At 41.5% G+C, this 20,378-nt stretch overlaps 1 protein-coding gene across 7 annotated transcripts in view; it reads left to right on the top strand.

Moving 5' to 3' along the window:
* Positions 1-20,378, top strand: part of MBNL2 (muscleblind like splicing regulator 2) — a 112,664-nt gene that overhangs the window by 81,979 nt on the left and 10,307 nt on the right. For 4 of the 7 annotated variants that reach the window (XM_075526481.1, XM_075526534.1, XM_075526500.1 and 1 more), the window contains 2 exons: positions 6,107-6,160; positions 6,861-7,014. In XM_075526481.1, coding sequence (XP_075382596.1) covers positions 6,107-6,160; positions 6,861-7,014 — 208 coding nt within the window. Of the gene's footprint in view, positions 1-6,106; positions 6,161-6,860; positions 7,015-11,802; positions 11,898-20,378 lie in introns of all 7 variants that reach the window. The other 3 variants (XM_075526510.1, XM_075526529.1, XM_075526519.1) reach the window with 3 other exon arrangements.

Raw genomic sequence — 20,378 nt, 5'->3', positions numbered from 1 at the left:
GTCAGACAGTTAGACAACTGAGCCTAGCCTGGCCACCTTGATCTCACTTTATAGGTAGTGGAGAAAAAGCAGCACATTCAGCTGATCTACCACTAGTTCCTGTCTGAGGATGAGAAAGAACTGCCCTCTGGAGATACACGTCTATCCCTGCTGACTAAAAAGTGTTGACTCCACCTTTTTGAACTTTGGTTAGATGAATCTCACACCTAGAGACTTCTCTTGCCTCTCTCACTGTCATGGGCAAGTTACTTGAATCTCTCTATGATACAATTTTTCTGTTCGAAAAACAAGGTTTAAAAAAAGTAGTAAACTAAAACGGGAATCATTAAGAAAAAGCATAGTAACTATAGTCAGAAGAAAAGAGATTGAGGGCTTTCTTTTTTCAGATATTTTGAGCTCTTACTGAAAACTGTTCAGACAAGTCAGCCCATCCATTTACCAGTACTGGATATCTCTTACGGTTGCTACAAGGAAAGTTGATAAATTTAAATAGAGTGGTATTGATAAAGTTAAATAAATCGAGCATGCAGGATCTGACTTGGGAGACAAAATTGCTGGCAGCAAATCAAAGAATCATTGTCCTCGTTGCTGGCAGTGGACGAATAATTAAGCAGATGTGGTTTGTGGACTTGTGGGCAGTGCATACAATAGTTATAGACAATACAGTTATTCTCTGGGTAGAAAGCCTACCAGAAACACAATACAGTACAGTATATAACTACCCCAAGCTATTGTATTTAGCAAATTAGCAAAGACCAGACTTTTTGAGGGACAAAGGGTAAGTTATGCAAGAAAGTAAACCTCCAAACAGAATAACATTTCTTAAGTTTTAATATTCTTTCTCTTATAGTATCCCCAGTCTCTGTTTCAAACTGGGTGATTTTTAGTTAAACTTCCCTGTGCTTGCAGAAATTGAATACCATCTGGAAATTAAAGCAAAGGAGATTGTTTTTTTTAATTCTAATTAGCTTCTATTGTGCAATATTTATTGTCCATTTAGAGAATGTAATATTTCTAGGCAATATACTAAAGAAGAAAGGACAGAGATGAGGGGATTCACTTTTTTGCACCTCAGTAATGGTTGGATATATATCCTGTGATTTTAAATAAGCCGTAAGTGGAATTGCATTAGCCTCAAAGCAAGATGAAGCATCTTTGGAAACACAGAATTGAAATGTTAGCATTCTAATGTCACAGGAGAAGAAGGTAGGGACCTGTAATTCAGGGTAACTTGCAGAAAAATAGGTACAAAATATTTTAATGGCATATTTAGACTACCAAACAGAAAAGATTCTTTACAATCCGACTAGTTTTTGTTTAATATAGATCTGAAACAATCAGATAGAGTGAATGAAAAATCACTGGGATGGCAATAACAACAACAAAGAGGTAGAAAAGACACGTGCCTGCAAAGCCACCCAAGAACGACCAAGAATACTCAGTTGGATCTAGAGAGCAGAAGTAAGGCAGAAATACAAACGCTTACCTGTAGGGTTCACTTGCAGGTTGCTCCCAGGTTGAAATTGTGTCCAAGAGGTTTTCCTTCCTGGCTGTGGAGCTGGCTGCATTACTCTGGTCCAGAGGGTGCTTGTATAGGTGAGCATTGTGGATAGGGTTAGAGCACCGTAGGCAGAGCTTGTAGGACCATTGAAGGTCAATGAATTCTGCAGCCAGGGACCTTGCAGAAAATGCCCTATCTATATTTCTGTACATTGAAGTTTAGGAATTTTTACTCAGGCATCTTAGGTGACCACGTCATTTGAAGTAGAAAGGAAGGGAAAGACGCTGTGAAAGGGCTGTGGACCATGTATAGCTTAAATGTGAAGTGCGTTAGAAGGCAGTGTCATCTGTCATTGTACTTGGGGAGCTTCAAATATTCATGTGGTGCATCAGAGAGTATAAAAAGTCACTGAAGAATGTACAGCCTAAATTAAAATAAGAATTCATTGTTGGTGTTGGAAAAGACCTCTGGAGATCGTCTAGTCCAACCCCCCTGCTCAAGCTGTGTGAGCTAGAGCAGATTGCCCAGGACATGCCTAGTTGGCTTTTGAAAGTTTCCAAGGATGGAGACTCCACAACTTTTCTTGACAGCCCGCTCCATGGTTAAATAATGCTTACAGTAAAAACAAAAACTTACATTGAAATGGAATTTCTTGTATTTAAATTTGTTCCCATTGCATCTTGTCCTGTCACAGAGCACCGCTGAGAAGAGTCTGGTTCCATCATTACTCCCCCATCAGGTATTTATATACACTGATGAGATCCCCCTGCATCTTCTCTTCTCCAGGCTGAACAGTCCCAGCTCTCTCAGCCTTTCCTCGTATGAGAGGTGCGCCAGTCCCTTCATCATCTTTGGGGCCCTGTACGGGACTGTTTTCTAGTATGTCCATGTCTTTCTTGTACTGGGGTGCCCGGATCTGGACATAGTGCTCATATGCAGCCATATGTGGCCTCACCAGTGCTGAGTAGGGGAGGAGGATCACCTCCCTTGACCTGCTGGTGATGCTCTTCCTAATGCAGCCCAGGACGCTGTCGGCTGCCTTTGCTGTGAGGATGCATTGCTGGCTCATGTTCAACTTGGTGTCCACCAGGACTTTGAGGGCCTTTTCTGCCAAGCTGCTTTCCAGCTGGGTGGCCCCCAGCATCTACTGGTGCCTGGGGTTGTTCCTCCCTAGGTGCAGGGCTTGATATTTCCCTTTGTTGAACTTAGTGATGTTCCTCTGTGCCCATTTCTCCAGCCTTTCCAGGTCCCTCTGAGTGGCAGTACATCTGTCTTGTGTATCAGCCACTCCTCTGAGTTTTACACTGCTAGTGACTGGCCTCCAGCTGGACTTTGTGTTGCTGATCACAACCCTTTGAGCCTGGCGGCTGAGCCAATTTTCCGTCCACCTCACTGTTTCCCATTTAGCCCATAAGTTTGTCTGTGAGGATGAAATGGGAGATGGTGTTGAAAACCTTTCTGAAGTCAAGAGCATCTATTGCTCTCCCCTCGCTCACCAAGCCAGTTGTAGAAGGCTGTCAGGTTGGTTAAGCACAATTTCCCCTTCATAAATCTATGCTGACTACTCCCTATCACCTTCTTGGCTTTCATGTGTTTGGAGATGGTTTTCAGGAGGATTTGCTCGATGGCTCTCCCAGCGACTGAGGTGAGGCTGACCAACCTGTCACTCCTCAGACCTTCCTTCCTGCCCTTTTTGAAGATAGGAGTGTCATTTACTTTCTTAGAGTCTTTGGAAACTTCCCCCAGTCGCAGTGACCTTTCAAAGACAATGAAGGGTGGCCTTGCAGTGACATTGGCCAGCTCCCTCAGCACCCGTTGGTGCATCCCGTCAGCTCCTATGGGTTTGTGTACATCCAGTTTGTTTAAATGTTCCCTAGCCTGATCCTCCTCCTCTGAGGGTAAATCTTCCTTGCTTCAGACTTTCCCACTGGCCTGAAGGCCAGTCTTACCAGTAAAGACTGAGGTGGAGAAGACGCTCAGTACCTCAGCCTTTTCCATGTCCTGTGTCACCAGGTCGCCTGCCCCATTCAGCAGCGGGCACACGTTTTCCCTAGTCTTCCTTTTGTTGCTGATATACTTGGAGAAGCCCTTCTCCTTGTCCTTCACATCCCTTGCCAGATTCAACTCCAGGTGGTCTTTGGCTCTCCTAACCCATGCCTGCCCGCTCAGGCTGTGTCCCTATTCCTCTTGGGGCATCCGTCCCTGCTTCCACCTCTTGTGCGCTTCCCTTCTTGGGTTTGAGTTTAGTCAGGAGCTCCTTGCACATCCAGGCATGCCTCCGCTGTGTGGATCTTGCTCATATTCCAGGAGATATTCTAGCGTACCAATGTGACATAGAGCAGACATACTATGCCTCAGTCTCTGTGATCATTTTTATTATTATGTTTATTTCCTTTCCACAGCCGTTTCCTCTCCAGTCTGTAGCTATTGATTTTTTTGGTTGTTAGTTATGTAGGAGATCAGATGTTGAGCAGGAGATTACCTGATGGAACAGAAAGAGGCAAAGGAGGTTTTACTATCAGGACAAAATGAAAGAAAAGATGAGGTGGGAGAGAAAAATGGACAGTTGGTCTGAAAGCCTGAAAAGAGGGGGAGACTACGTGGAAACAAGGTTGATGAGCAGGTCTAGAAACAGATCAAGTTAAAGCCTTCAGGTTGGGAAAACTGTGAGACTGAACTTGCTGTTGAAGATGAGGGGAAAGCCAGCAAAAAGCTTGAAAACAGGGAGGTGAGGTTAAGAAGAGCATGGAGAAGAAGTGGAGAAAGGCAATCGTAAACACAGAGATAATAAGTTAACGAGTGAGACCAGATAAGATCTGCATAATAAAGGTAATTAACTGTAATGCTTTACTCTTAATGATGTTGATTTGAATTTGGGGACTTCATCATCACATAATGCTGAATTCAGTCGTAATGCTTCACCTCCGTGTAGACTTCCATCCGTGGTGGATGCAGAATGGATCTGAAGCTGTGCCCCATGCAGACGGAGTGATGTCCCCCACGAGGGTGCCCATGGGGGGTACCACACGTCGGCTGCACAGCGCCCTGCTTAGATGCAAGAACGCTCTCCAGATCCTCACTTTGCACCAGGTCTTTCTTGTTATGTCTGAGTCTTGGACCCAGGCAGTTGAGCTAGGGTATGTAATCCAGAATCAGGATTCTGATTCTGGGTATGTAATCAGAATCCTGGGTAGATCAGGGATCAGGGGATGTAGATCAGGGTATGTAATCCAGAAATGTGCTGAAGGAGAGATGGGGAGGGCGTTGGGAAGCCTCATGCAACGTAGGTGCCACAAAGCCAGGAACAAGGAATAGGCAAAGCAAGGGCTATCCTGCAAAATACCCTGTTGGCACTAGCTAATCTTGTGACCGTAAGCTGTTTGTAGGCATTTTGTGCCTTGTCCTCTTTTTTTTTTTCCCACTTTTGTTCCCTATTTCCACATACTGATGTCAAGATAGGCATAATCTGCATATCCTAAAAAGAGCTAAATATCAGCCTGTGTTTAAAAAACAAAAGGAAAAATCTGATTTCTAAGTAAATCTTCCTTTGCTTTCTAAAGGTTTGTAGGAATTATTCCCACTATAAAACTTGAAAGTAATATTTTATATGAGAAGATTTTTTACAGAATGCCATCATATCAGCCATAGGTTTGATCTTATTATGGAAGTATACATAAACGTATATGCCTATGTACTATGCCTAAATATTTTCTTTTAAAAAAATTAATAATGCTGGACTAGTATCATAACTCATATGTCAGTGTTCGCTTATGAACTGAGAGCAGTATTTTTACTCCCTGCTCCTGAAGCTAGTACTGAAGGTTGTAGCAAAAATTTAGAAAATATGTTTTAAATTCTGAAAGACTTTTTTCCCTCTCGATGTAATGTGGTAAGTTATAAAGAAAAAAAAAAATCTACAAAAATGACCCAGCTGTAGGGGAAAAAGAGGAATTAATGATAAGTTAGTGTAACTAGACACATTACTTGTTCTGCCTTGTGTCGGAGAAGGAGAACCTCTCTCATTTTGAAGCCCAAATCTATTGAATGACGCAGTTCTCTTCATTAAAAGACCCTCACCTTGCAAGCACTGATATTAACAGCATTTGTAATGCATTACAACTTTCACTGGTGCTTTGTATTTGAAAATGTAGCCTTCCAAATTGGTTTTTCCGCTTTAAAATGTGACGTAACTAACTTATCAGGAATTCTTATAGGCGTATCCTTACAACTTTCTGCATCTCTGTGAAGTGTTTATACGATGCTTAATAGTGTCTGCAAGCTGCTGTTTTACTCAACTTTCCTGAATTTCAAACATCTATATTTTACTCTCTTATATGCTTTTAACTAAGGTATAGTAGATGCATTTTTGCTTCGGTACTAATTCGAAGTGTAATATTCATTTCTTTAGAAGACATTTTTGTTGTTGTGCATGCCTAGTGTTTTGTATGTTGTATATTGCATTCAGAATATTTTTTTCCTTCTCACCTATCCACAAATGCAATGCCGTTCCCATGATGCACCTCTGCTTGCTGTTTACCTGTATGTTAATTCGCTTGAATCCCATTGGCCCACTGCCATCATGTGCTCGCTGCCTGTTATTAAAAGACTCAGTCGACTGCCAAAGCAATGAAGCGACCTCTCGAAGCAACTGTAGACCTGGTACTTTGACCTTTCACCTTTTGCTTTGCATGTAGCTTTTTTTTTTTGGTTGTTGTTGTTGTTGTTTGTTGTTGTTGTTGTTGTCGTCGTCGTCGGTTTTTTTTCTCCGAGAAGCAACTAATGAAATTCGTATCGCTTTACTTTTGAACATCAACCGGAAATGATTTCACATACTCGTTAATTTACCAGAAACTCTATTTATCCATCTCATTCTCATACGTAATAAACGCAGACGATTTAGTTTGGTTCCTAACATGGTTTCATTTTTTTAAATATCCTCTCATGAAAAGTCGAATTGAGACAAAACTGCTTCTGTAATTGAAAACGCTTAACGTAATCCATTAATCTGTATAACAACAGGAAACGATATTTAAATTAAAAACCGAAAATACTTGGCGATGAAACACAAGTGGTTTTTTCTCCCTATAATATTTGAAAACCTATTTAAAGGCAATGCCATTTTCGTTGCTTTAAAGGCCTTTCTTTTCAGTAGTTGTGCTGCTACAGTTTTAGGTTAATAGTACCATGCTTTGCTATCAATAACAAAACTTCACTCATTTTACATTGCTGTGCTTTGAGTTAATATGCATGGCGAGGCATCTTTAGCTGCTTTAAAAAATAATAAGTTTTTGTATTTATCTGTATGTTACAGACAACGTCTTAAAAATGACGCCATTTTAACTAACTTTCTCATTTACAGGCCTTTCCTCCTGGTGTTCTTCACCCTTTACCAAAGAGACAAGCACTTGAAAAAAGCAATGGTGCCAGTGCCGTTTTCAATCCCAGTGTCTTGCACTATCAACAGGCTCTTGCCAATGCTCAGTTGCAGCAACACGCAGCGTTTATCCCAACAGGTATGTTGTGCCCACACTGAACCAATTTTGTGTTCCTTTAGGTAGCCTCCGTGTCAGGCAGTTGCACTTAACAGAAGGTTTTATTATGCTCCCTGCCCTACTTGAGGCGCAGTCTGCACAGATATTTACACATTATTTCAATTCCTCCTGCAAAGTACGAGAATTAAAGCAGAAATTTCAACATGCCGTTAGGCTGCTTTTCACATTCATAGCCTCCTCCATCATTGTCCAGAGTTTGCCCCGTTTTTCCTCCCTTAAATTGGCTGTATTTCGACTTATCTGCCAGCGCTCTCCTAGGAGACGAGAGGGCAAGGTTCCGCTAACAAAAATGCTGGGAAAAGCATCACACTTCAGAGATGCCGCGGAGAGTGTGCCGTGGCCGAGGCGCATCCTCCTGCTCCCTCGGGTGCTGTTTTGCAGCCGTGGGGATTACCCCACCCGTGGGGATTACCCCAGCCGTGGGGTAGTTACCCCAGCCGTGCACGAGCGGAGCGAGAAGGGGAGCACCAGCCATAACCTTCCAGTCGGTACCTGCATGGAAGCACTGGCCAAACACATCGCTCCCCGCAGCTGCACTAAAGGGCTTTGAGGCATCAGATGTGTTTTCGTGGTTTTCATTTTGGAACGCCACCAGAACTTTTCCTAGCATTCGCAGCTAATAGCTGGGGTTATAATTTTTCATAGGGGTGATCTGAAGACGAGTGAACATAATTTGCATTTCAGTGCTCGGAACCCTGTAAAAATCAGAACATTCAGAGGTGGCTTGAACTGCACCGTGGCTGGTGGCAGGGCTTCTCTTTAACACCGCGAAAGAAAGAATGTGCTAGGTACTCATGTAAACAGTAACAACATAACCCTCTAAATTATGTCAGTCGCCCCCACTCCAAACTTCCCAAAGGTAGATACCCTGCCTAATGAATTCTGTGATTTCATTTGTAATTAACAAATTACATATTTTAGTATCAGAATGTTATCGAGCGTGAACTTCCAGAATCATTTAAAACTATGTGTTTGCAAATGCACTTGACATTTCAGCGATGTTGTTTTAGTTTATAGAAATAATGTCTGTTAAACAAGGAATAAAACGCAACACACGATGATTTCCCGATCTATCAGCATTCCCATATGTTTTTAAAGATAAAAACAAACACAGATGGTTTTGACTTCATGGAATTTTGCTATAAGGCCTGAGTAACAACCTTGGAGCCTGCCCCTGTATTTATAATAGTAAGTTATAGCATGCCGTATTTTTAGCACATTGGTGCACCAGAATATCTCTGGCAGAAAACATACTGACATTTATGGGAGTGTTTGAAAAAAATAAATAAATTGTGAGACTGCCTATTTGGACATGAATGGAAGACTGCCCTGTGCTTACAAACGTACAGGAATTTCCACAAATTTATTTTACATCGTAACCCTGAGAATTTGCAGTATGATATGCATTATTCCTTCTCTTAAGCACTCCCTTTCAGGGCTTACCACTATTATTTGCAATTGCCAAGGATTTTAAATTAACTATGGAAAATACAGTAGTTTAAACCTTTTTCAGTGAAATAGCATTTGGATATTTTCCAGACTTTTGGAGTGCTCATGCTTCCTTAAGTAGCTCATTCTTTGTGCTTTTTATCATCCATCCCTCTTTCCAACTAATGGTTGTAATTATAGTTTTATCTTACAAATTTCTGATGGTAGGAAGGGTGGATCTTGGAACCAAACCTTAAGAGCCAGGTTGTTGGCAAGCCCCAAAACAAGTGCATGAAAAAAGAAGAAACAGAGGGATAAGACAGCAGATGGAGCCCAGGCCCAGGGTGGAAAACCTTTCTCATGGTGCTGAACCTCCTGCTCTTTGTGCACACCATCAGCGCCTAGAAAGGATATTAGAGAGAGGAGTGGGGTATGGGAGGGGGTTAGGAAAGGGGAACCCTCTCTATATGAGCGGGTGTCTTGAGCTTTTCATTAAAGATGCTACATCTGACATTCCCACGTTTCCTGGGAAGGTTGGATTTGGGGGGTGTAAGGACTGTCATGCCACCCAGGTCTAAGGAGCAATGCATGACATTATCTGTTGGATTTTAAATGATTATGTGATATTTTCTGAACTGGTATAATTTTCAAATGTGTTCCTTGTGTGTGTGTGTTAAGTTTAATTTTAAGACAAGTTTTGCTGCTGGAATATATATAAAACTTCATTGTTTTATATAACTTCTCTGCTTTCTTAACCACTTGCTCCCCTAATAAAAAGTGTGGGGCTTGACTTAGCATGGCTTACCTCCAAAGTTCTGCACTTTGTTTTACATCAGTTTGATTGCTTTGTCACCTTCTCCTTATTGTTTGGTGAATGATCTTAAAAACAACAGATCTTTTCTCTCTTCCCATTGCTGTTTGTTAGTGTTTCTATAGCCTCTAGAGGAGGAATTCTCCGGGGACTGTTCTTGGGTAAGGTCATTCATAGTTTCACTGCTACCGTGATGGTCCGATAAGGGGCTGCTGTAGTAATTAAGCAAGAATACAGGAAGCATATTTGACTTCGTATCAAATATGCATGTACCTGGGACTAGTCTCCTTAACCTGCTCACCTTCACCAGCTTGCTATACACACTGTACTGAAAATATGCTATTCTTTTTTTTTTTCATTCAGTCTTCCCAGAAAGGTTAAAGGTGGACTAGGCACCAAACCTAAACTGCACGGCAGGTGAGCAGTCCTTCCAGAGCATCTTTGAGGTGCGCTGAGAGCCTATTGCTGGAACATTACACACTTTGAGGTGTTTAGCTTGAGGAATTGTCACAGGATTGTTTTCTTTGGTCAGAAGCACCTCTCAACCTCAGGTGTTGTGTTAAGAACACGTATGTTAAATTTGGCACAGCCCCCGCAGAACAATATCGGCTAATTCCATTTTAACTTCTTTCTCTGCTGCACATCAAAAAGTCAGTAAATGTTGATCTGTGCAACATTGAGCTGTCTGAATTATGCAATGAGTTCTAAAATTCCCAAATAATGTGCTATTTAACCAAAGATGTTCCTATAAACAAAAACCTGTTGCTGCAAAAGCTAAGTGAAAGTATAAAAGTACTAAATAAAAAAGTTTATTAAGTATCTTGTATATACACAGAAACATGCCAGAAGTCACACAGTATACTCGGGTAGGAGTTTAGTAAGAACATAATCACCTTTTTTTGTGTTAAAGCAAAACTATGAATGACCTTACAGTTTCATTTAACTAACTAACTTCTCTGTGGTTATGCTTGAATCTCACTTTGAATGTTAACTCTAAATGGCTAACCTGTTTCTTCCCTTTATCCACTTTTTTCACCTATCATTGCATGACACGCAGGGTCAGTTTTGTGCATGACACCCGCTACCAGTATTGGTAGGTTCCAAATTTCTTTATTGATCTCTTTTTATACTGTATATGATGTATATTCACTTGTTTCAAAAATCCTAGGCAAGATTTAGACAATGACTAGAATTAAAGGTTCGCTTGTCCTTCTGGTTGACTTTGCAGAGTGTTTAGATTTGTAGATGAAAGGCGTAGTTTAGATGTGATATCACCTGCTATAACAACTACACTGCAAAAGCATAATACCATGAATTCCAGTCTGCTTTTCAGTTTTCAAAGTTTTATTTCTCTTTATATTTTATATTGTCTAGTACTATAAAATCATAAAATACTGGAAAAAGCCAGCAAATTTCATCAGTGTTTTAAAGTTTCATAGTGGTGTGCCTATTTCTCCTTTTTGCTGTGTGTTAGAAAGTTTTATCAGCGTTTCCCAGAAATGCCTACTTTGATCCACAGAGGTTTTGTTGAAACCCGTGATCTGAATCTCGCTCCTCCGTGAAATATATTTGCAGCTCGGAATTAACATTTTGGGCATGCAAAATGGAAGTCCAGTGCAACAGCCTCTAAGACAGAAAAGTAACCCTTTTTCTATTCTGTAGCCCTGTCCCAGTGATTTTTTTTTTTTCTTGGTGGGACTACTCAGATAAGCAGTTAAAATACCAAGCCTTTAAAACATCAAGTTAATAATTCTCCCATGAAGAGGCTGATTAAAATTCATTCTTAAAATGAGCAAAAGCAGCAACTTTCACAAAACCGACCTTGCTTTTTTAGATCAAACAAAGTAGTATTTAAATGAGGAAAATTATTATCATCCTTCTCCTAATTTTTGCCTCAAAGCAGATGGTAATTTAACTTTGATAAAGTCTAACAGTTAAGCAGTGCTTGTAAAAAAAAAAGCACAAATTGGATTATAAAGGAAGACAGTGAGTATCTGGCTTACTTCAAAATGAAGATACATGAAAATAATTCATTTTTTAATTGTGTTTAAAAATTAAGATAAACATTTATCAGTTTCCTTCCCAGTACAAACCACTGGGGGTTTTTTTAGTGGAATTTTATTTTGGAGTGCTTTATATTGATACTGGAGGAAAACAAATTGCCCACGTAACAAGTGGGTAACGGGCTATTTTGGTAGAGACCTCGTTTGCACAAGTAATCCTGGTCTTAGAGATAACGTCCACGTTTTCAATGGTCCTTGCTCTTTTTTCTGGGAATCGCCGATTGTGTTGACAACCTTCCTTTAATTGTACTTGTAATAAGCTATTTTCCCTTTTTTTTATTTCTCCGCCACGCTTTCTCGCTTTGCACTGTGATTGCATGCCATCTGCCGGTTTAACCCATGACGATGGCTTGCCGCTCTTGATATTCACCATGCCAAAAATACCACTTCTCTTACCATAATGCTGCACCCTCCTGTTCATTGCTTCCATGGTTCCCCTCCTGAAAGTACCCATGATGCACAACGCTACGGCCGCCACTGTCTCTGCAGCAACAACTCCTGCAACAAGTGTTCCCTTCGCCGCAACAGCCACAGCAAATCAGGTTTGCTCCTTTTAAAGCTTTCTTTCACAAGATCCCGAACTCTAAATGAGTGCTGAGATTTTTATTTTAATTTTTTTTTTTAACAAAAAAAATTCTCCCGGAGAATTTTTTTTTTTCCTGTGTTTACCCCATCAAATTTTACTTTTATTTTTAAGTCGTTTATAGCACGTGTTTGTGGGACAGGTTGCACTTATTTAGAGTTAACATTTGTTGCAAATAATGATGTAGCTGTGTTTTGTGTTGCGATGTTTGTACCTAATTACTGTGTAATTAACCCAGCTGGAGTTAGAATCACCGTAGTACCGGACTACTTACAAAAGTCTATTATTAACTCCTAAGTTCAAAAGGAAGATCATCTCAAGTTTCAAACGGTTCAGGTGTGTTAACGTAGCCTTCTCCATGCAGTGTGTGGAAGTGACTAATTTGTAAGCATGGAAGCTGTCTAAAATCACAAGCGGGACAAGGTAGTTGAAAAAAGAAATAGAGGGAAACAAAATTGAACGTTTTCTGTAAATGCTAGTGATCAAAACAGCACTCGAGATATTTATGGCTATGCCTGCTTTATGTTTGAAAGTGTATCTTTAACCTGGGAATTATATTTCCCTGAGGAAGGACGTTGTTACAAAGAACCCCTAGGGTTATTGGCAGAGGCGGGCTGGGAAAGATGATACTTTCTCCTTTTCTTCTGCGGTTTGTTATGTTAATGGCAGTTTTCATTTTGGTAGGGTTTCCCCCTCCTCCTGTAGGACCTGATTCGCAGGCAAGATGTATCTGTTGCAGCTCTGAGCATGTAGCTTTGACTCCTCCCTTGGGGCTATAGAAATTCCCACCCCAATGCACCCAGCATCTGCCAGGAGAGGGGTTTGCACAGCAGTTGGGTCGCTCTGGCTTTTCTGTTGCTTCGGGACCACGCTCAGGCACTTCCACCTGAGAGCTGTTTTCCCTCGGGTTTTGAGAGGTCAAACTGAGGAGGAAGCAAGCAGATTTGCTCACCGAGCGAAAGCGAAGGGCTATGTCCCCATCACCTTTCCTTGTGTTGCTCCTGGCCAGACCGACGAGCTGTTGCAGACCTAGTAGAAACGCTCGCCCGTTGATTCATTCCCCTCCACCTGCCAAGGAATTACAAAGAAATCAGTGAAAATGTTTTGCTTAATAATGTTATACCAGCAGATCTATTGGTTTTTTACTTTTTTACTTCCATGGGATTCAAGTATCCCATGGAAAAATAGAAGTTGCCTCAAGAGTTTATTTATAATAATTTAGGAAAAATATACTACCTCTGAAATACACCCTACTTTCTTAAAGAAACACAAGCCAGTTCGTTTTCTCTTTTTTTTTTTTTTTTTTTTTTGAAAGGCTCATTTGCCAACATTGTGGTGTTTGTGCTTCTAGCGTTTTCATCAAAAGAGGGTTGTCGTTTTTGTGTGTTCTTTTCTGAGAGCTAGCTTGTTTTAATGAAAAAATATTTGGGACAAGGAGGAAAGTGCAGCAGCCAAATGGTGCGTTTCACTATCCTTCCCAGAACAGCGCCTGCAGCAGAAAATTATTTGGTGGTATCCAGTGTAGTTTTGTGATCCCAAAGTGGTGACAGAGGGACTTGAAGATGCCAAGGGACTATGAGAAAATGGGGTGGTTTGGGGAGGGGGTCAGCTGGGGCCCCTCTCCAGCACGGGAGTGCAGCCGGGGCAGCTCCACCACCCGCACTCCTGAGAGCCAGAGGGGCTGACTGTGGCTGAAGTAGAATAAATACATGTACACCTACAAAAGGACCAGTAAGCAGTCTTTTTTTTTTTTTTGTTAATGGGAATACTTTCACACAATTAACTAGTGCCACTGGGAAAACGGAGGTGTGCCTTAATTCTCTTTCTCATCTAGCAGGATAGCAGGCAAAGCCCCTCCTTTCCCAGTGCAGATTTTTTTTGCATTGGAGGATTAGAGCATTTTAAGTTTGACAGGAGTTGTAAAAAGTGTCTGTCTGTATTTATTTAGTTGCATATATTTGTGTGTGTGTATACGTATAACTCCCTGCTGAAATTACAGGATGGTTTAACACGGGGATGGGTTTCCACTTGTTTAACTTCAGCCATTTGGAAGTTCGGCATCCAGTTCATCTGCTTTTCTAGAAGTCCATGTCAGGGCAAGGTAGATTGCCCTGGAGGGTCCTGCCTCTTTCTCTTGGCTGTGCAAGGAGCGTAGGTGCGTAACCAAAGCTCTGCACCACTCTACATGAAGGAGATGAGTCCCACCCCAGCAGCTTTTCTTGTTGGCTTCTGTAGCGTGTGCCATCGCTGTCTTTTTCTTCTCACTCCTGTCTTTGTTTTAGTCATTGCAAATCTTTAAAAGCTACTGCAAAAAACTGTGTATTTGAAAGTAGGGAAAGTAGTAGTAGTTGCTTCTTTGTAAGAGGCAAATCTCCAAATTTGCTGTTTATTTACAGCCTCCTAAGAGTTGGACACAAAGCTACAACACTGGGAAAGGCCTGATAGTAACTCTGTGGTCCTAACTGTCAGTATTTCTTTAGCCCAAGAAACACCCAAGGAGCAGGTAATTAACTTGGGTTAAGACCTTGTTCATGGTCATAACGTCCTTTGTTTGTGTCCTCTTGTATGGATTTAAACGCTCCTGTATATTTCAGAAAAGGACTTTTTTATTCCCATCTAGATAAAATTTCCTTTCGTGGTCTGTGCCACACTGCTTTACCTATCCGTGGGATACGGTTTCCTCTTTCCAGTGTCTCTACCGCACTTTTTAAATCAATCTGCAGCCTTCAGCCCATCCCGTTTCAGCTCCCACAGCTTCTCCTCACAATGCCAGGCATAAAAAGAAAGTTGTAGCAGGGCTTAATCATTTAGCTCAATATCATTTGGCTTAGTATTCTAGCCTGGGGAAAGATTGCTGGACTTCCTTGGGCTGAGTGTGATGATCCCGGTATCCTTGAAGCACCTGTGGAAGGAGAAGTCAATATCCCAAAAGTTACGGAGTCTCAGCTGATGGATAAAAAAACTAACAACTCTGTTGGGTCCAGTAAATTATTTCGTATGTGCTGTCAGCTTGTATTTTGAAAAAATATTAACTATGTCTCATGTCTTCTGTATGTCCTTTCTTTCTGAAAATAGCATGAGTAACAGCTCAAAATGTGCCTGCGTTGACACACACACAGTTGGTCGTGCTTGGCTAGCAACTCTGCGCGTTGTGTGTTCAATGTATGGCATGAAGCATGTGAGAAGATTTTGTGTAATGCTATACCGTGCCGGGTGACACCAGTTAAGAATATATGGAAAATTGGAAGTCTCTTGCTTTTCCTGACTTATGGAAGTTAGGTTTTAAAACCAAAATAATTTTCTTGTAGTGTACTTCAGAGGGGAGGAGAACCGCTTTAGCTCGGTGCAATGAAAACAGGATGGAGCAAAAGTGTTTTAGCAAACCCTGTTTTACAAATCCTGATTAAAAACTGACTCAGTTGATACAGGAGCCGGTGGTGTTGCTGTTCACTGAGTGTAGACACCTTGTGAGGGGTGTCCCCACTTACTGTAGCTGGCAGGTTGTGACGAGAGGGGATGGAGGGGGACTTCAGCTTGGGATTTCCAGTGAAAGGCAGGTGGACTTCTGAAGGTACGTGAGGAGTGCGGGAGCATGGCCAGTCAGAGGTGAGAGGTCCTTCCCCTTTTCCTCTTCCCCTCTTCACAACTGCTCCAGCCATTCCCACCAGAGTGGGGCTGGAAGCCGCAGCTGCTTAACCTCGCTTCAGGGTTAGATCCTTAATGAACTTGCGTTCAGTTGTTGTCTGGGGATGCTGACAACGTTTTCTTGGAGGATGGAACCAACAAAGTTCCAAAAAGTCTGAAATGATGGTGAGAAGCAGCGTTAAGGCATATATACAGAGGGTTTGGTCCTAGCTCCCTCTAGTGCATGCGTGTAGGCAGAGGTATGTAAAACATCTTATTTAAATTATTAATACAGTAATTGTGTGTAAATACATACTTCAGAGATCTTTAACAGGGCTTTTAATCATTACTCCTGTAGCTAGTGGACTAGCAGCACTCGAGCAAGCAAGGAAACTGTTACCTGCTCAGCTTCGCTTACAGGTAGCCATAAGATGTCACAGAGGATGATCTATCCTAACATTATTTGACAGACCTGTTATTCTGAATTCTGGGACTGAATTTCACTTTTGAATAATGCCAACACCTGTTTTGGGGGGCTTTAAATTTCTAAGTAGAAAGGCTTACTATTGCTTCATTTACATATATGCATTGGTGAGTCCTACAAAGATTAAAAGGTTAGGACTCAGCCCGAAATTAAGACACCTAAGTGTTGATGTCTAAGTATGGGTGTCTACATGCAAGCTAGAAGTTTAAGTGCCCATTGTAGACTGTGAAGGTTATCAGCACAGTCAGATAAGTCTGGAGAACAGTCTGGGTCACCCTTCAAAAGTCACGCAGGGCTTGGTTCAGTTGCCTAAACATGTGTCTACTGACGTTTAAAGATTGTCCTAAGATAACCTTGGATGTCTAGGTTATCCAAGATATTTTGGCAAGCTTGGCAGATGCAATTCAGGACCTACAGACAAATCTGCACGCTTGTGAACTGGCAGCTGGACAACAGGCAGGAGACCTTAGCCCAAATGGCACTAAAAGCCTGGTGAGCAAATGACCTGAGCCTCCGGTGGGTGATCACATGAAGTGGTCTGCAGGCTCTGCTGGCGCACTGACTAGGTTGTATCACCCCATTGACTGCGACGGGAGATTAGGCACCAGCATTTCTGTGTCTTAATCTGTGTCCTCAGGCTCAGTGGGTGCTTCCTTAGTTCTTGGTTATTACAGGACAATTACCAAATTCCAAATTATTTTAAAGAAAATAGTCTTGCTCACTTCACTTCAGTACAGAACAGTACATGGCTTTATTTTCTATAGCAATGAAAATGGGCCAAAGAATGACAGTATAAAAACAGCATTACAGAGATGCTGCTTAAAGGCGTTATTTAGTCACAACATTATTCTACTGGTTATATGACCTTTAACCAAGACGAAAAAATTAAAAGGCAGATCCAGTAGAAAAATGAAATACTCGTAGGCCGTGTCTGAAAAGAAATAGAAGATCATCAGGCTGGCTCATGCTAAGGCTTGTGATTATCAAGCACAGCTGTTTTAAATTATGCATCAGTGTTCACACTAAATTAGGTGGCAATTATGCAGATATTAATTATGAAATCATTCAGTAGCCTTCAGTTTTGTCAAAATCTGTAAAAATACAATGAAGTGGAAATAAAAATAGTTATGCTACATTTGAGTACCACAAACAAAAGAACAATTAAAATATTTGCCCCAGAATTAAAAAAGGAGTTAAGATAGCGTAAAATACAAACATGCCAAATGTTTAGTGGGGATTTGAGACGCTGTGCGTGGCAGCTCCCTCGGGAGGGAGGGGAGCCGGGACGTGCAGCAACAGAGCACCGCTCCTTGCCAAGGTGCCCGCAAAGGCAGCCGCCGCTCCCAGAGGAAGAGGATTCCTCTTAGACCGAAATGTCATGTGGCACCTACTCAACCTATTTTCTTCTTCTGCATAAAGCAGAAGCACCAGTTGCTCCCGCTTGCAAATATTCCCTGGTGTCCCCAAAAAGGCCTTCCTCCGCAGTCTACCCATCTAACCCTGGGAAGCCTTCTGGCAGGGCAGAGGGCTGTCGTCGGCGCTGCTGAGGAGTGACAAGGCTTTTTTGTCTCGCGTTCCCTTTCCTCCTTGTGGAAACCCATTGAACTTGTAAACGGGGAGAAGAGTAGCAATGTACTGAGAAAATTAATTGAAAAATCTGGAAGGTAGTAGGAAACAGCCTTTTTTGTTGGTTGAAGGTAGATTTTTGAGAAGGAAGGTGGGAAGGGGAAACAAATGTTATTTACATCTTTAGTGCCAGTATACAACAACGTTACAAATAAGAGCCTAGGCAAAATCCTTGTTAGTGATTTGAAAAGCTTTAACTGCAGTTTCTAAAGGAGTGGGGGAACAGGTAGAAGAGCACTTCTGCTGTGAATAATAGGTATCTAAACAATTTTTGTCTTTTTTTTGGCTGAAAGTTTTGGTCTAGAAATTCCATAAAGTCCCACATTAAATACTCCTATAGAAAATTCCATTCTAACGACAGAAAAGGCAATTCGAATTAAAAAGTCCAACAAAGGAGCTAGAAGAATAGGTTCCTTTCTCAGACACATTATCAGAGGGGATGCTTGCAGGGAGCAAGCCCTGGACAGAACAGTGTTGGGGATCTAGCTAGCCCATGTATGGTGCCATGCTGCTCCACGTAGAGGTACCGGCAAGCCTTGGCATCTGGGCTGCAGGATTGGACATCCTGCCCTGTGTCTGCACCAGGCTGGAAAAATGAACCTCAACAATCCTTGATCGTGAAGAGTCATTTCTCTAGAGAAGGTATTTGAATAGCAATAGCTTGTCACGGTAGGAAAGGCAAATGTAAACCGCTTGCTGCCTCTTTCATGCTAGACACCCAAGAATCACAAGCCTCAGTTCAATCAAGTTACCTTGTCTGAAGACACCGAGTTACATGTAAGTAGCTGTAACTTTCAGAATTAACAGTTTGCAGACTCAAGAAGTGAGAGTTTCCAATCTTAAAGCTCACAACAAATCTCAAGCAGTGTCAAGAGAAGACCTTTTGAATTGCCTTGAAACAACTGACGTTACAAAATATGTGGCAAAACTTTGTTTTCTTAAACTGTAAGGCAGCAAAGAAGCAAAACCAAAAGATTACCCTGGAAAATTTAAAGGAACTCTGTTTTAAGTGTCATGCAAACTTTAACCAAGTCTTTGTTTTACTTTTAATAACATTTTTTGGTCTCTTAAGATAGAGTGTTGTTTCTGTGTAGATGATGAAGACTTCTGGCAGGCTTGCATATGGAGTTTTAGATCACATGCTCATATACAAGAAGCCAGTGGGAAGAAACGGAAAATCTCTGTTTCGGTTTGGTTTTTTTTTATACAAATTCCCCCCTCACACACCCCTGCCCCTGTAGAGGACTGAAACCTGACTTCCTCTGAGAGCCTGCTAGATGGCAGTATCATATAACATGAGCAGTAAGCAAAGGCAAGCACATCTCTTTTATATAATAAAAATCAAGACATACTTCCCTTTCCTGTTACAGACTGTTTTAGCTTTCATGTCATTGCCATTAAAAAAAAAATGTATTTATGTTTGATATGATAACTTGCTTTTGTGCTCTTGCTTTCAGTTATTCAACAAATGATACTTGGACAAGTTGAGTAAAAGTCCTTGGGGCATATATTTATTATTTAAACATGGGAAGATTTTTCTGAGGTCAACTCGTTTTGTAGGCATTTGGGAAAAATGAGTTTGTTTCATTGTGCTTAGCATGTACACACAGCTCATGTGAGCCTGGTTTTTTCCATCATGAAATTTTAACAACAGAGCGCAGTGCAGAGCTCCAGATGTACTTGTTTGGGATTCTGTTCTTTGAAATAATTGCATCTGGACATCTCTAGCTGCTCCAACTATTTTCCCTTGAATTAAATAAATATCATGTTTTTATCTCAGTGTATGATTTATTGCCCACCAGAAACGTCAGTCTTTGGCTTTGAGTGTGCAAGAGGCTGCCCACGTAACCGCAGTGGAAACATCTGTTTATGTATTTGTTTGTTGTACCTGTCGTGACTTTCAGCTTGAGGCAGAGATTTGTTAACTTCGACTGACTTCATTTTTGGCGCAGTATTATCTGCAGTGACACAATAGCATGTATGTCTGTTTACGCGAGAGTATTCAGGTAAGAAGAAAATTAAGGCAGCGGTAAGCAGTCAAAAGTCAGGAGCATTAAGATTTCCTCAGAGAAGTTATACGTAATAGTGAGTTTTATAAAACTGACACAAATGTTATAAGTGTGGGGCCTGATGAGTAGCGTTGATGAACATAAATTTGGTACCTTTCTGTGTTTGAGTTAAGTTCTGGATGTTGCAGTGGACCATCTCTTGCTTGGAAGGGAGTCTGAACTGGAGCACCAGGTTTTGGGAGAGGAGGGGTTTCAGAGCGGTGGTTACTGCTGGGGAACCTGCAGAAATGCTAGCCGTGCTCTGCGTGCAGTGGCAGCCTTCGCCTAAAAGGGATGCCATATGTGTAATGGCAGCCTCATCTTGCATGATTTGGGCATGCATGAGGTAAAAGAGGAAAATATAAAGCAGGTTTTTTTTAAAGAAAAAAAAATGCTAGGTGAGGACATCTAAGAAAATGCAGGTTTGGAGAAGTAGCACCTCTACAAGAGGAATACGGGCACTTCCACAGGTAATGCACAGCTTGTGCTTGGCTTTTCACTCCTTGTGCTCTCAGTTCCTCTGTGTAAGCCTGTTCTGGCAGTTTCTAAAATTCAAGAAGAGAAGGAGAATGACCTGAAAGTAGGAAGTGAAAAACACAGGTGACTGCAGTAGCTCAGACCTGCTGAAAGGTAGAATTGAGTGGCTATTCGAAACAGT

The sequence above is a fragment of the Mycteria americana genome, chromosome 1 (assembly GCF_035582795.1).
Source record: "Mycteria americana isolate JAX WOST 10 ecotype Jacksonville Zoo and Gardens chromosome 1, USCA_MyAme_1.0, whole genome shotgun sequence".
Taxonomy (NCBI): domain Eukaryota; kingdom Metazoa; phylum Chordata; class Aves; order Ciconiiformes; family Ciconiidae; genus Mycteria; species Mycteria americana.
This window is presented reverse-complemented; position numbering and strand designations above follow the sequence as displayed.